The following is a 15,020-nucleotide window of genomic DNA, read 5'->3' as shown; positions in this document are numbered from 1 at the left end:
CATCTCTGGGTGGACTCAAACCTCCAACCTTTCGGTTAGCAGCCAAGCATGTTAAATGTTTGCCCCACCCAAGGAACCAAGTAGAGTGAGACATTTAGAAAAGATTTAAGACTTAGAGTCCCAAACTTCTCAACTTCCCATCTCTGAATGACTAGAATCAAACTGGGGTGACTGTGATAAGATTTAATGCCTTTAATTTCACCTTCTCTTCTTACCTGCTTTCTTAACCTCTACTACACAAAAATTCAATAAATGATAAAATGGGTTTGATAACAGAATACTTCTTTCTGGTAATGTTGCCACATTTGTTCTGTTTTTGGCATTTATTTCCTAATGCCATATTAGCTTTTTTAGGCTGACCAAGTATCTTTAAATGTTCTGTGTCACTTAAAATTTGCATTTATGAGCTGGATTTTTCTAAAACTGATAAAAGTACATATCAATGTAAGACGTCTGTTCAAAATTTTATGAAGACATATTAGGAAGACATATACACTTAACAACCACGTTCATAAAGAAGATAGAATATCACTAGAAAAATCTGACTTCACCAAGCCTTTCAGGAAACCTAAGAAATATAAATTGGAAATAATTATATCATAATAGCACAAAACAACATGAATTTGGAATATAAAGGTATAAACAAAATCATGCTTTCATTTTACAAAATCACTTTGTCACTCATTTTATCTTCAGCATCCAGTATTCTGAATATCATACTTACCTTTTCAGATGTCCTAAGAGAAGGTGCCCGTTGTCAAACTCCCTGTTGCAGTGCATTATGGGACATGAGATTGGTTTCCCAGACACCCGCATCTGGCCTCCTCTTCGGAATGAACTTTTGGTTCCAGAATTAATGGTGCCTGTTTTGAGTCCTGCATCAGAATACAAATTCTTAAGCTCCTACTTCAGATACTTGTCCTTTGGACTGGTGATCAAAACAATGAATATTATGATATAGCATCAACTAGTTGGTCCTAACTGTAATTAAGTGTTTACAATCTCTCTCATAAAAGATATAACCCAAAAATAAATAAAGTTATTTGGGACATGTAAAGCTGTTAACATCTCCAAGTGCCATTCTCTAGGAGGAAAAAAAAAAGAAAAATCTGTTTCCTTAAGTTTGACAGAAATATTAATCAAATGCATTGGAAAATCAGTTGCTCTACAAAAGCCCCTACTTCCTTCTTTTCATTTATATAAACTGGCAATAATTTCTCCTTCTCTTATTTTCTGTTAACTATCTTAAGCACATTACAAGGTTTAGCTATAATTATAGAGGATCTGGGTTCTATGAAAATTCTGTTAAACCATGTAATCGGGGGATTAAGGGTGAGGGGCGTGGAAAGTGCATGGAGAAAAAGAAGATAACAGTGGTATTTTCTGAGGAATCCAGCCACTGATCAATCAGTTCCAACCTGGACATCAAGTAACACAAGAATCAGTAATAAATTTATAGAACACAAAGCAGAGATTTACTTATTATTGTTAGTTATCACTCCCCTTTCTATTTATTCTATTCTGTCTTCTCTTTTTTCCATTTCAAAGCCAGTTGGAAAGCATTTTGACCACCATTGCCTTTTCTTAATCACCTTCTAACCTGGTCCATTCTTTATCCCTTTCTTTCTTTACAATCTTGGTCAGTCACATAACTTTTTTTTTTTTTTTTAATTTTGGGGAAAACATACATCATCTCAACAATTTCTTCAGGTACAGTTTGATAACACTGATTACATTCTTCAAGTTGTGCAAATATTCTCATTATCCTTTTTCAAATCATTCTACCACTACCACTGGCCTCCTAACTCAATGCCTCCCAGGCAAAAACTCCCCCTTTAAGCCTTTTCTCATACACAGTAACTGCTAACAATCTGATTTCTGTGTATTCTCTTACTTAATATAAATGGGATCAAATAATATCTGTCCTTTTGAGACAGACTTATTTCACCCAGCAAGATGTTTTCAAGGTTCATCCACGTAGTGGCATGCATCAGGACTTCATTTCTCTTTACGGCAAAGTAGTATTTCGTTGTGTGTATATCATAGAACTCTTATAGACTAATCTTCCTGGCCAAATTTTGTTTTGGGGAACTTCCACATGTGAAATGTGATGGAAAATTTAGAGAGTTATATTGTAGAAACAAAGAACTGTAAAACAACCCAGAGGATTTTTTTTTTTTTTTTTACAAATGCATCATCAAAACTAAAACTAAATTCATGATCTATTTATCAAGGGTAGAGCCACTGTTCTTCCAGACATGTGGCCTTTGCCCTACTGTATGACTTCATCGCCAGTTGTTATAAATAATCTGAGAACATGTCTTCAATTCTTGTCCTCTGCAGTGTGAGGAGTTACGACTGTGCTTTAGTAACGGCCAGAAGCGTGGCCAGTGAGTCCCATGGGCTAACTGAGCAAGCCAGGATGGCAGTTCCTTGAAAAATTTTACTAAAGAGAAATACCATGTTTGATTGAATCCTATCAATGTGATCGATAAGATCACTGAACATGGCTTTAATATTAGCAGACAGTTTTGTCATCATTGTAGACAGCTGCCTGTAATGGACAGTTATCAGGCACTTTATCACCTAGATGTCTTCACCCAAGTCCTCAGGCCAACTTCCTTCCAAGACCTCAGCCTTGCATTCGACTGATTTGATCTTGTGGACTCCTTCAACAGTAGCCTCAACCTCAATCTTCTCACCAGGGTCACCAATCTTGATTGATGTCTCCTGGCTGAGTTTCTGGGAGTGGGTGGTGTGGTTTTTGCCAGCATTTCACTGATGGCAGTGGCTCAACAAAAATGTCACCTGGTGCTACAATGTCAAGGCTGTCAAGGGTATTTGCTTACTGCTCTTACATAGTGAATCCAGTATGGGTTCCTGCCAGGAGGATTTTGATACAGAGATAATCATCTGTCTTTTATTACTATCTCTTGTGCATCGTTCCAAATGCTCTGAATATTTCATACAACAGAAAACTGGGTATTATCTTTATGACAGTTTCTACAAAGCCCCTAGCTATTTAACTAGAATAGAATATTACTCCCTTAACATAATCTACTTTTTAAATTCCCACATGGTTATCTATGCTTAAAGTTTCAAGTGCTTTTCTGCTGTTTTGGCCCTTACTGGAAGAAGAAGCAGGGATGCCTCAATTAAAATGCCAAACTGCTTTTAAATAAAATGTGCTCGATAACAAAGAAAGAACAGGATAACCGTAAGCATATTTTAGTCTTAACAAGGCATTACATGGCAATACGCCTTTTTATCTTTAATTTTTTTAACGCAGCCAGAATTATGGCAGTTTTTATTTACTGTCCAGCCATATTCCGGATATCTCCCATCAGCCACAAATACAGCCTCTGGATAAAAAGTTGAAGAAAATAATCAGTCAAAAGAAATTAAGACTTCTCTATGGAAAGACAAAAAAAAAAAAATTTTAATAGTATAGACAGCATTGTTTCTTTTATTACTAATCTATCTTATACAAACTGGACCAACTATAAAGCTCCACAAAGGACAGTCCAAAAATAGAGTAATTATAAATAAAATACTTTAAATCAAACAACTAAATTATAACAAATGAGTACTTTGGAATAGACTGGACTGAGTTCCTTAATGCTACTAAGAAGCAGAATCTCACTTTTTATAATTAAAGAACACAAAAAAATCATCTCTATTTTCCCCAGCTACATCCTCTTCAAAGATCTCGGCACTCTCTAAAGTCCATTTATGGAGTACTCCTGTACCAAATACAGCCCAATGCTAAAGCAACTGTTCTTCTCAAAGAAGAAAAGCTGATCCTAAACTTCATTTTCCATTGTTTGTGGGACCAAGAAAAAGCTGAACTCATCATAAAAAAAGAACTTAACTAAAAACTTTAACAACAGACTCCAGGCTCATGCTTATCAGCCATCAAGGAGCCAAGCATAACCTGAAGGCATATAAAATGCCAAGTCTTTCAACTATCATAAAGATACAGCTAATGACTCATTTGTTTCCACTTGGTATTCCCAGGGAAATATAAGCAGATGATCATGAATTTGATTTGCAATATATTCTGACAATCTAGAGATCAGGGATTAGGCCTAAATGGGCATATTACTGGCCAAAAAAAAAATTAAATGTGGGACTTGAAAGTGTGAGAGTTATATGAGATAACATTTTTAGATGCGACCTTAGAGGTGATAAAGCCTCATGGGTCTAGCCCATCTGCCCATCAAAATCATCTTGGGATCTTCCAGAACCTAAAGATGCCGTAGGAGAATCTCTGGAGGTGAGGCCCAGAGGGCTGTTTAAAAAGCTCCCAGGTCGTTCTTTTTTTATTTGTAAAATATTATGGTGAAAAATATACACAACAAAACCTTCACCAATTCAATAGTTTTCACATGTACAATTCAGTAACACTGATTACATTCTTCATGTTGTACAACCTTTACTGATATCCTTTTTCAAATTTTTTCTACCACCATTCACATAAACTCAACGCCCCCTAAGTAAAACTACCCTTTTCCACTTCTCTCCCACCCCTGGTAAAAACTAATAATCTTTATATACATATTTGTTTATTTCATATAAGTGAGATTATACAGTATTCGTCCTTTTGCGACTGCCTTATTTCACTCAGCATGATGCTTCCTAGGTTTACACGTTATGGCATGCATCAAGACTTCATTTCTCTTTATGGCAGAGTAGTATTTCATTGTACATATATACCACATTTTGTTTACCCATTCATCTGTTGATAGACATTTAGGTTGTTGTTTCTACTTTTTGGCTCTAGTAAAAAATGCTACAATGGATATTGGTGTACCGGTTTCTGTTTGCTTTCCTGCTTTTCACTTCTTCTGAGTATATATTTAGGATTGGGATTGCTGGATCATATAGTAGCTCCATGTTCAATTTTTTGAGGAACTGCCAAACTGTTCCCCACTGTTCTATACCATTTTACATTTCCACCAGCAATGAATGAGGGTTCCGGTTTCTCCACAACCTCAACAACACTGACTGCTTTTTTTCCTTTTTTTTTTGGTCATTGCCATTCTAGAGGGTATGAGGTGGTATTTCATTGTAGTTTTGATTTGCATTTTAATGGCTAATGACCTTGAGCATCTTTTCATGTGCTTGTTGGCTATTTGAATATCGTCTTTGGTGAAATGTCTTTTCAAGTATCCCGCCCATTTTCTGACTGGATTGTTAATGAAAAGTTCCCAGGTAATTCCGATTCAGGTAAGGCGAAACCACTGAGCTACTCATTAACTTCTTCCAATGAGAACTGAATGTGTATCAAGGGGAGTTCTTTAAAATTATAACCTTTAATAGAATACCACAAAGAGCAAAATCATTTACCATAATTCCTAAGGATCTTTTGTTGAAGAAGCTCTGGAACACCAAATCTTTTGTTCATCTGAATGACAGCCAGATTTGGAAGTCAAACTCTATGCTTCCTTTCTATGTTCAATATGCAAATATTAATAGATCACCTCAGTATAATATTCAATGAATATGTATTGAGCATTCCTTTCCTAGGCATTCTTTCTAGGCACTGATACTAAAGAAGGATTAATAAAACTTGGTCCTTGTTCCCAAGGAGAATATAGTCTGGTAGAAGAGACAGACATGTAAGTAGATCAATCCAATTTAATAAATACTGAATTAGAGAAATGAGTAAAGGTCTATGGAATTAAAAAAAAAGATTGAGCAACCAAACTTATGCAGAATAAATAAACACAGCTTGGGTTACCATATAACTGGAAATGATAAACTATGGCCATATTAACTCAGCAACCTCTAGTACTGAGTATCATCTGTGGGACCAAGTATTAGTCCCACAGGCAAGTTAAGAGAAAAAAAAAAAAAAAGACATTTAAGAAGGGGCATAGTGGGACTTTGCCAGGCACAAGCAGACTGGGAATTAAGAAGTGAATATATTTTAAGAGAGAAACCAAGTGCCAAAAAAACTGTTGCATTATGTATCCAATGAGATGAACCGCTAAATACCAATAATTACAGTTCTTTTTCAAGTGGTAATTTGTTTCCACTCAAAGAAAACTCCTGTGAAACTAACTTTGGAACTACAAGATATCTAGGTTCAATAAAGATTATAATTAAACCTTCTCTTGGATTAGTACCAAAGATTTAGATGTACTAAAGATTTTTTATGGATATCCCAAGCCTTTAAGAGCTCAGTGGAAGTGAGTCTTCCACAAGACAGGCTAGAAAAGTTGCTATGGTGAGACCTCCTACCGGTTCTTAAAAATTCTACCAAATAAGCTGGTGGGGAAGAAACGTTTCACAGTGACTCCTACAGGAAATCTCAGGTCCTAGAGTTAACAGTGAAGAAGCCTCTCATGCAGACACGTCCTTACAAAACATCCACATGGGCTGTACTGAGAAATAAACATTGAGGAAGGAATAAACACTAATCCTTAAGATGTCTGTTTAAACTCCATTTCTGTGGAGAAACTTTTCCTAACCTGGAATAACCTATTATACACCATCTGATAGGACCATGAACTACGCACTTCATTTTAATCGCATTTACCACAGGTACATTCTGCATTTATTTGTGCAATTACTATCTGCTACGACCATTATATTGTAATCTCCCTGAGGACAGAAACTGTGTCGACTTTGCATACTATTATATATCCAGCACTGGCAAACCAAGTGGTGCGTAATAAGTGAGCAATAATTACTAAACACTTGAATGAATAAATGAGCAACATCTAATGAGCTCAGGGATGACCTATATTGCTTATACTCAAAATGTTCATTTGCCAAAGTAGAAAGCAACTAATAAAGTAGACCATTATGAAGTATCACTAAAACAAAATTTCAATACCTCCTATGTTTATTATTAGCAACTGAATAAAACAGATTTATTTTCTGCTTTAAGGTTTTATGGAAGCTCAGAAGCTTCACTGTTCTACTCTAATCTCTAAAAAATACCTGGCATTTTCAGCCACTGGTCCACACACAGTCTTGCTGCTTCTGTATCAGAATGTCCTCGGATAAATTCCAATTCTTGTAACCCATGAGCGTGCTGAAAATCAACTTTTTCCTAAAGATAGTAAAAAAAAAAAAAAAAGCTATTAATCTATGATTACTTTCCTGGTTTCCTTGAGAGAAAGATTTTGACATATGTGCGATCAGAAAATACTGACTATCCTTTATCCCTGGAACTCTACATTTAAAAAACTATCTCAGAGAATCAAGTCAAAATAAAGATTCATGTTCTAAGATGCTGATCTCAATGCTACCTGTATCAGCACAAGGTTCCCTACAACTTACATCTCCAACAAGAGGCTACTGCTTATGTAAATCAGAGTGCACACATTTGATGAGAGTCATTAGAAACACAAACTAAGACTTTTTTTTAATGATGTGTGAATATACTTTTCATATCAAGGCAAGCAAACTGTATAAAACAAATGGGGCCAAATATAAACAAAGAATAATTTCAATCTATATAAAAATATACCTGCAGAGGAAATAAAAAAATAGAAATATACTAAGTGATAATAATGTCTATCTCGGGAAACAGAATTATGAACAGTTAGTTTCATTTTTAAACTTTTATATACTTTTTTCAAATTTTCCATATATATAGTCTGGAAAGACTAACAAGTATTTGTTCAGTGAATAATATTAATAACAGACACACATATAACATTTAATAAGTGCCAGATAAAGTGCTGATATGCACTATGATTTTCCACAAAAAGAAGATACAGTATCCCAACTTAATAATTCAACAAATACTTTTTCCTCAAAAAGTCACCTACAGGACTACTGTTCTGAATAATACGCTACAGGAAATATAACATAAACAATATAGTTCAGTCAAAGTTAGTTTATCCAAATAAAGCAATAAGACAAGCCCTTGGTAAACTATATCCAAAGACATTTTCTTATATATAAAATCAAACCATTTCTCCAAGCTCCTGACAATAAAAACTCTTAATTTGAGATTAAATATTACTACATGCCAGTTAATAGCTTGCTTATTTTACCAATTTCCAGTTAAAAAAACAAAAACAGATTTTTAAAAATGTTCTTTGGCATTTCTTACAATAGAATTTGAACTCTGTGGCCATTAATAGTTGATGCTTAAAAAAATATTTGCTGGCTAAAATCATCTCAAAATTAGCCACTTTTTCCTTAGTCATAAAGCTACTTCTACAAACTTCAGGTTAGAACCCTTCCTGTAAGTCATCTTAACTCCTGGAATATCAATATGTAACACTGGTAGCTGGTCAATGGGCCAGCACAGTACGTGATTTCTGAAAAGGAAGTATCCAGGCAAGATTTTAATGAGTTTTTTTTTTTTTTTTTCTTTAAAATGTCTCCATCACAAAAGAGAGACAAAACACTTTAATAATGAAGACACCAGGAATTTATAAAGTTAAGACCTAGAATAGTTAGAAGACATTCTCTACAATATCTATTTTTGACCCAGGGTTAGCATCTATTACAATCCCTGAAGAATTCTTTCTTGAATTTTATTATCTTCTTTTCTGCCTTTTTTGGTCATCTAGTTTAAAAAACAAGTTAGCCACAAAGGGAACTGTTATGGATTGAATTATGTCCTTCAAAAATGTGTGTCAACTTGGCTAGCCCATGATTCCCAGTATTGTGTGGCTGTCTACCATTTTGTGATCTGATGTAATTATCCCGTGTGTTGTAAATCCCAACCTCTATGATGTTAACAAGGCAGGATTATAGGCAGTTACATTAATGAGGCAGGACACAATCTACAGGATTAGGTTATATCTCGAGTCAATCTCTTTTGAGATATAAAAGAGAGAATCGAGCAGAGAGGAGGGGGACCTCATGCCACCAAGAAAGAAGCCCCAGGAGCAGAGTGAGTCCTTTGGACCCAGGGCCCTTGTGCTGAGAAGCTCCTTCACCAGGGGAAGATTCAGGGCCAAGGGCCTTCTTCCAGAGCCAGCATAGACAGAAAGCCTTCATGGGGAGCCAGAGCCCTGAATTCAGACTTCTCACCTCCAAAACTGTGAGACAGTAAATTTGTTTGTTAAAGCCATCCACTTGTGGTATTTCTGTTATAGCAATACTAGATAAACAGGACAAGAATCAAGAAAAAAAAAAAAAAAAATTACGAGTGGATAGCAAGCAAGGGGTTAAAGTATCTGTATCAGTCAGTTTCTCCCTTAGAAAAGAATGAAATTTAGGCAAATGTATTCTTTAAAATTGGTGAAGAAATGTAAATTTTCAAAATTTCAAAAAAAATTTCTCCACATCAAGGTAAAGTCAAAGAAATGTTCATACAAAGAATGAACATTTACAAAGGTGGAGTCTGAAACTACTATTGAGAAAAACTCTAGTTCAGAGAGACTACTAAGAGTCTGAGCTACATCACAAAAGCTTTAGCATCTATTTGGCCGTTTGATAATGTCTGGAAAAAGACGCTAACTTGTTAGGAAACCTGGGAAAAGGAGGACAACTCGCAAACATCTCCTTTCTCAGAGATTTTCTCCATGACCTATAAACAAAACAAACACAGAACACAGTTTTGGGAAATAATATTCCTTAAAATTGAATAGTGTTTCTGGCAGGACAGAAATAACCTTAAAAAAAAAAAAAACTATGCAATAAGCATTTTAAACATACAATTAAAATACCATGTTCCAATTTAATTGGTACTGTATCATAAAGTCCCCAAATTAAAATACTTTTAAACTGAAAGATTAATTTCTTCTACACCAAATTAAACAAAAAAACAAAACAAGCCCATTGCCATCAAGTCAATTCTGACTCACAGCGACTCTACAAGAGTGAGTAGAACTGTCTCATAGGGTTTCCAAGGGGCAGCTGGTGGATTTAAACTGCCTGCCTTTTGATTAACAGCTGTAGCTCTTAACTGCTGCGCCAGGCAGGGCCCTATACCAGGTTAAGAGACATTAAACGAGTGGCTACAGAAATATAAAAATTACTTTATAAAAACTAATGGAACAAGAAATAAAAAAAAAAAAAAATATTAAAACTATAAAACTGTAGTGCTTATCCCTGCCTGGGAGTTCTCCAACTCCATCCCTTCCCAGATTGAAGCCCAAAGCCCATCAAAGTTAAGTAATATGCTGAATTCCAAACAGCTGCTGACAGAACAATGATTTGAATTTTCATATTTAAACTCCTAATATGGAGCTTTTTATCTAATTCTACATTCTACTCCTAATAGTCATGTCAGTATTAAGGGAGTTCTTAAAGTAACTTCATTTGGGGCCTTCTAAAGCAAGTCAAGGAAAACATTTAATCACACAAGGTTCTAAATTAGGCTTCATTTTCCACAAAGCAGCTCTTCTACAACCCCTTCTACAGCCAGGTAGTAGGTGACATTCTAACTTCAAATTGTTTAGTAACGAATTTAATCTGGAAACATGTGTTGAAGTTTCACAAAATGGCCTAGCTCTATTTGGTAGAAAATAACCTTTCAACAGTTTACACCTACAACCAAAAACCAAAACCAAACCCACTGCCATCGAGTCGATTCCAACTCATAGAGACCCTATAGAACAGAGTAGAACTGTCCCATAGAGTTTCTAAGGAGCACCTGGCGGATTCGAATTGCCGACCTTTTGGTTAGCAGCCACAGCACTTAACCACTACGCCACCAGGGTTTCCACACCTACAAAGTCCCTAATAAATTCTTCTTACTCTTGTGATAAACTGGTTTTTATAACCAGAAGTCATTAATTGCTCATCTGCTTTGAGAAATTCCAAGATTTTTAACCCCCAGAAATAAAGCCCACTTAATTCTATTTTTTCTTATTTTGATATATATACGAAATATATATATTTCCTAAAGTAAATCCCACAAAGTAAAACTTGAGATGTAAAAGGCTGTTGTGAGTTACTACTAAACTGATGATCTACTTATGGTAAGTGATGAACTTGGAATCAATTATACATTCTTTGATTCATGGTTTCTCTTTACAAATGTATAGCAAATAAAAGGATTCTATATTAAAATACCAATTAAAATAGCCACATACCCGAAACGCTCTATTCTTCTCTTCTTTCTGCTGTTTCTCCTCTTCGACATGGCGGGCTAGACGAGCCAGAGTTAGGGCAACTTTATCTTGTTGATTTTCAATATAATCTTTATGCTTAACATGCTCCTATAATTGAAAGAACAATTTTCATTTCTTTCAACTAACAAAATTAATTTAGGACAACATATATCCATTTACCAAACAGCTGTACTAAAATAAATAAATAAAGCAAAACATTTACTTCTATCATCAATTTTCTGAGAAGCCTTTTTGTATATTTTATATTTTATGTGATAGTTTGTAGCTTAGCCAATTTTCCAACAGCATCTTTGGTTTTCAAAATGTTAGATAAACTGCATGCTAAAACATCTGTCATCTTTACTCACTTTATGATCATTTGGACATCGAAAAACTTTTTGGTTGCTTTGCTCTGAGTCAATAAGTCAACAGGATAAGTCATCAAGCCATAAATCTACCCTCCAAAAGGCCTATTAGCACAACCACCTTTGGCTCTGGTTTTTCACCAATGCTAGAACAGTAGGTATTAAAAAGAAATTGTTGATTAAAAAGAATAGAGCTTTCCTGTCTCTTTTAGAAAGATTGAGTTACTAATTAAAATATCACTCCTTAGGCAAATCAGTCATATATGTACAATCCAAATTTAATCTAATGGGGGAAACAGTTGCATCAGTCAAGTCAAATAGCAGGAGTTATGTTCTGAAGAAACAGACAGAATTTACAAAGAAGTGAACATATATAAAAAGGCCAAATTGGTATTTCCAGTCTGTGGTTACACCTCTGCAGTAAAGAATGCTCACAGGACCGCTTTAGGCGGAAGTAGTTTCAGCTCACTTTCAGAACACTTGGACAACCTGCACCATCTATACCAGGTAGTAGGTGACATTCTAATTTCAAAATGGTATTTTACAAGCCACAGCACAATGCAGGAGCCCTGTGCCACAGTGGTTTCACCATTTGGCTGCTAAGGTCAGTAGTTTGAATTCACCAGTCGCTCCTTGGAAATCCTATGGGGCAATTCTACTGTGTCCTATCGCATCGCTATCAGTCGGGATCAACTTGATACAACAGTTTTTTGTTTTGTTTTGTTTTTTAGCACAATGAAGATGAAAAAGGAACATTCCCTTATTTAAAACGTATGCACTACTATGAGAATGAAATCTAGAGTAAATCCTAAAAAAAAAAAAAATTAATTTAAAGAAGTTAATAAGATTTTAAACATGGAACTAGAACATATTAACTTTCCTGACAAACAGAAATAACGTATTTTAGGTTTTAAGCTGTAGTAAAAACCAAAGCTTGGATGACCAAGTAAACTAAGACCATGTAAGTATAGGGGACAGGAGGTCAAGTATAAATTAGGGGTAACTTACAAAAAAAAAAAAAAGAATATCCAATTAATGAAATCAAAAATAGAAAAATACAGAGATCAACAAAACCAGAAGTTGATTCATTGAAAAGATCGATAAAATTGACAAACCTTTAGTTAGTGTGACAAAGAGAGAAGATGCAAATAACCAAGATAAAAAATGAAAGAGGAGACATTACAACTGACCCAACAGAAATAAAGAGAATTATGACAGAGTATTATTAACAACTATATGGCAATAAACTAGATAAAAACCCATTGCCATCAAATCAATTCCAACTCATAGCAACCCTATAGGACAGAGTAGAACTGCCCCGTAGAGTTTCCAAGGAATGCCTGGTGGATTCAAACTGCCAACCTTTTGGTTAGCAGCTGTACCTCTTAACCACTACGCCACCAGGGTTTCCAACTAACTGGATAATCTAGACGAAATGGACAAATTCTTAGAACACAACCTACCCAAACTGACTCAAGAGGAAATAGAAAACCTCAACAGACCTGTAACAAGTGAAGAGATTGAATCAGTGATCAAAAACCTCCCAAATAAAAAAAAAGTCCTGGACCAGACTGTTTCACTGGGGAATTCTACCAAATGTTTAAAGAACTGGCACCAATCCTGTTTAAACTCTTCCAAGAGATAGAGAAAGAAGGAATACTCCCTAACTCAGTCTATGAAACAAACATAACCCTGATATCAAAACCAGACAAAGACACCACAAGAAAAGAAAAATGCAGGCCAATATCCCTCATGAATATAAACAAAAATTCTCAGCAAAATACTAGTGAACAGAATCCAACAGCATATTAGAAAAACCACACGCCATGACCAAGTAGGGTTCATTCAGGCATGCAAGGATATTTCAACATTAGAAAATCAATCAGCGTAATACACCACATCAATAGAACAAAGGAAAAGAACTACATGACCATCTCTATGAATGTAGAAAAAGCATCTGATAAAACTCAACACCCTTTCTTGATGAAAACTCTCAAGAGGACTGGAACAGAATGGAAGTTCTTCAATACAATTCAGGGCATATACAGAAAACCAACAGCCAACATTATACTTACTGGAGAAACACTGAGAGCTTTTCTACTGAAATCGAGAACAAGACAAGGGTACCTGCTCTCAACACTTCTATTCAATACTGTATTATAAGTCTACCCAGAGTAATATGATAAAAAAATAAAAAGTATCTAGATTAGAAAAGTAGTAAAAGTATTTCTATTCATGATGGCATGATCCTACTGTATAGGGAAAATTCTGAAGAATCCACAAAAAAGTTTCCAGAGTTAACAGAGGAATCTAGCAAAGTTGCAGGGTATAAGGGGGTCAACAAACAAAAATCAGCTGGGTTTCTATGCATCAGCAATGAAAAATCTGAAAGACAAATTAGGGAAATGATTCCATTTACAATAGTTTCTAAAAGAATAAAATACCTAGGAATAAACTGAACCAGGAATGTGAAAGCTTTATATAATGAAAATTACAAAACACTGTTGAAAGAGCTTAAAGAAGAGTTAAATAAATGGAAATATGTACATGTTCCTAGATTAGAAGACTTAATATTGTCAAGATGTCAACACTACCCAAAGTGATCTGTAGATTCATCACAATCCCAATCAAAATTCCAATAGCCTGCTTTATAGAAATGGAAAAACCAATTCTCAATTTTGTATGGAATAGCAAGCGGTCTCAAATAGCTACAGCAATGTTGAAAGAGAAGAACAAAATAAGGATTCACACTTCCTGGTCCTAAAATATATCATACAGCCACAGTAATCAAAACAGCCTGATACTGGTATAACAACAGACACATAGACCAATGGAATGGAACTGGGAGTCCAGAAATAAACCCACACATCTACGGTCAGTTGATTTTTGAAAAGGGTGTTAAGTTTATTTGATAGGGAAAGAGTCTCTTCAATTACTGGTGTTGGTGACTTGAAGAATGTAATCAGTATCACTGAACTGTATATGTAAGAACTGTTAATTGCGGATGTTTTGTAGTGTATACACTCAAAAACAAATAAATGGTGTTGGGAAAACTGCATTTGCACATGCAGCAAAATGAAACAGGATACACGCCTCATAACACACACAAAAACAAATTCAAAATGGATTAAAGATCTAAATGTGAAAACTAAAACCATAATATTCTTAGAAGAAAATGCAGTAGCAAGGCTGTCAGGCCTAGCTTTTAACAATAGGTTATTTAATAACAAAAGCACTAACAGCAAAAGACAAAATAAATAAATGAGACCCCTTAAAATTATAAGTTTTGCTCATCAAAACAATTTACAAAAAAAATAAAAAGACAAGATACCAAATGGGAGACTATCTTTGGAAACAATACATCCAATGAGAATCTAATAACCAAGATATATATAAAACTTCAACAACAACCACCCAATTGAAAAATGGGCAAAGAACCTGAATACACATTTCAACACAGAGAACATTCAAACAGCCACCAAACACATGAAAAGACGCTCAATGTAATTAGCCAACAGAGATGAAAATCAAAACCAAAATAAGATACCTTTTCACTCCAACAAGGATGGCTAAGATTAAAAAATAAACAAATAAATAAATGTCAGTGAAGATGTGGGTAAAT

The 15,020-nt window shown here is 35.0% G+C and overlaps 1 protein-coding gene across 13 annotated transcripts in view; it reads right to left on the bottom strand.

Moving 5' to 3' along the window:
- ZNF451 (zinc finger protein 451) overlaps nucleotides 1-15,020 on the bottom strand; it is a 140,582-nt gene that overhangs the window by 86,368 nt on the left and 39,194 nt on the right. For all 13 annotated transcript variants that reach the window (XR_010322371.1, XR_010322374.1, XR_010322373.1 and 10 more), the window contains 3 exons: nucleotides 11,016-11,141; nucleotides 6,952-7,063; nucleotides 725-875 (listed from right to left, as the gene is read on the bottom strand). Coding sequence is in view for 8 of the 13 variants with exons in the window: in XM_064287658.1 (XP_064143728.1) it covers nucleotides 725-875; nucleotides 6,952-7,063; nucleotides 11,016-11,141 (389 nt within the window). In the remaining 5 variants the exon portion in view is untranslated. The remainder of the gene's footprint in view (nucleotides 1-724; nucleotides 876-6,951; nucleotides 7,064-11,015; nucleotides 11,142-15,020) is intronic.

The sequence above is a fragment of the Loxodonta africana genome, chromosome 1 (assembly GCF_030014295.1).
Source record: "Loxodonta africana isolate mLoxAfr1 chromosome 1, mLoxAfr1.hap2, whole genome shotgun sequence".
NCBI classification, from domain to species: Eukaryota; Metazoa; Chordata; class Mammalia; order Proboscidea; family Elephantidae; genus Loxodonta; species Loxodonta africana.
This window is presented reverse-complemented; position numbering and strand designations above follow the sequence as displayed.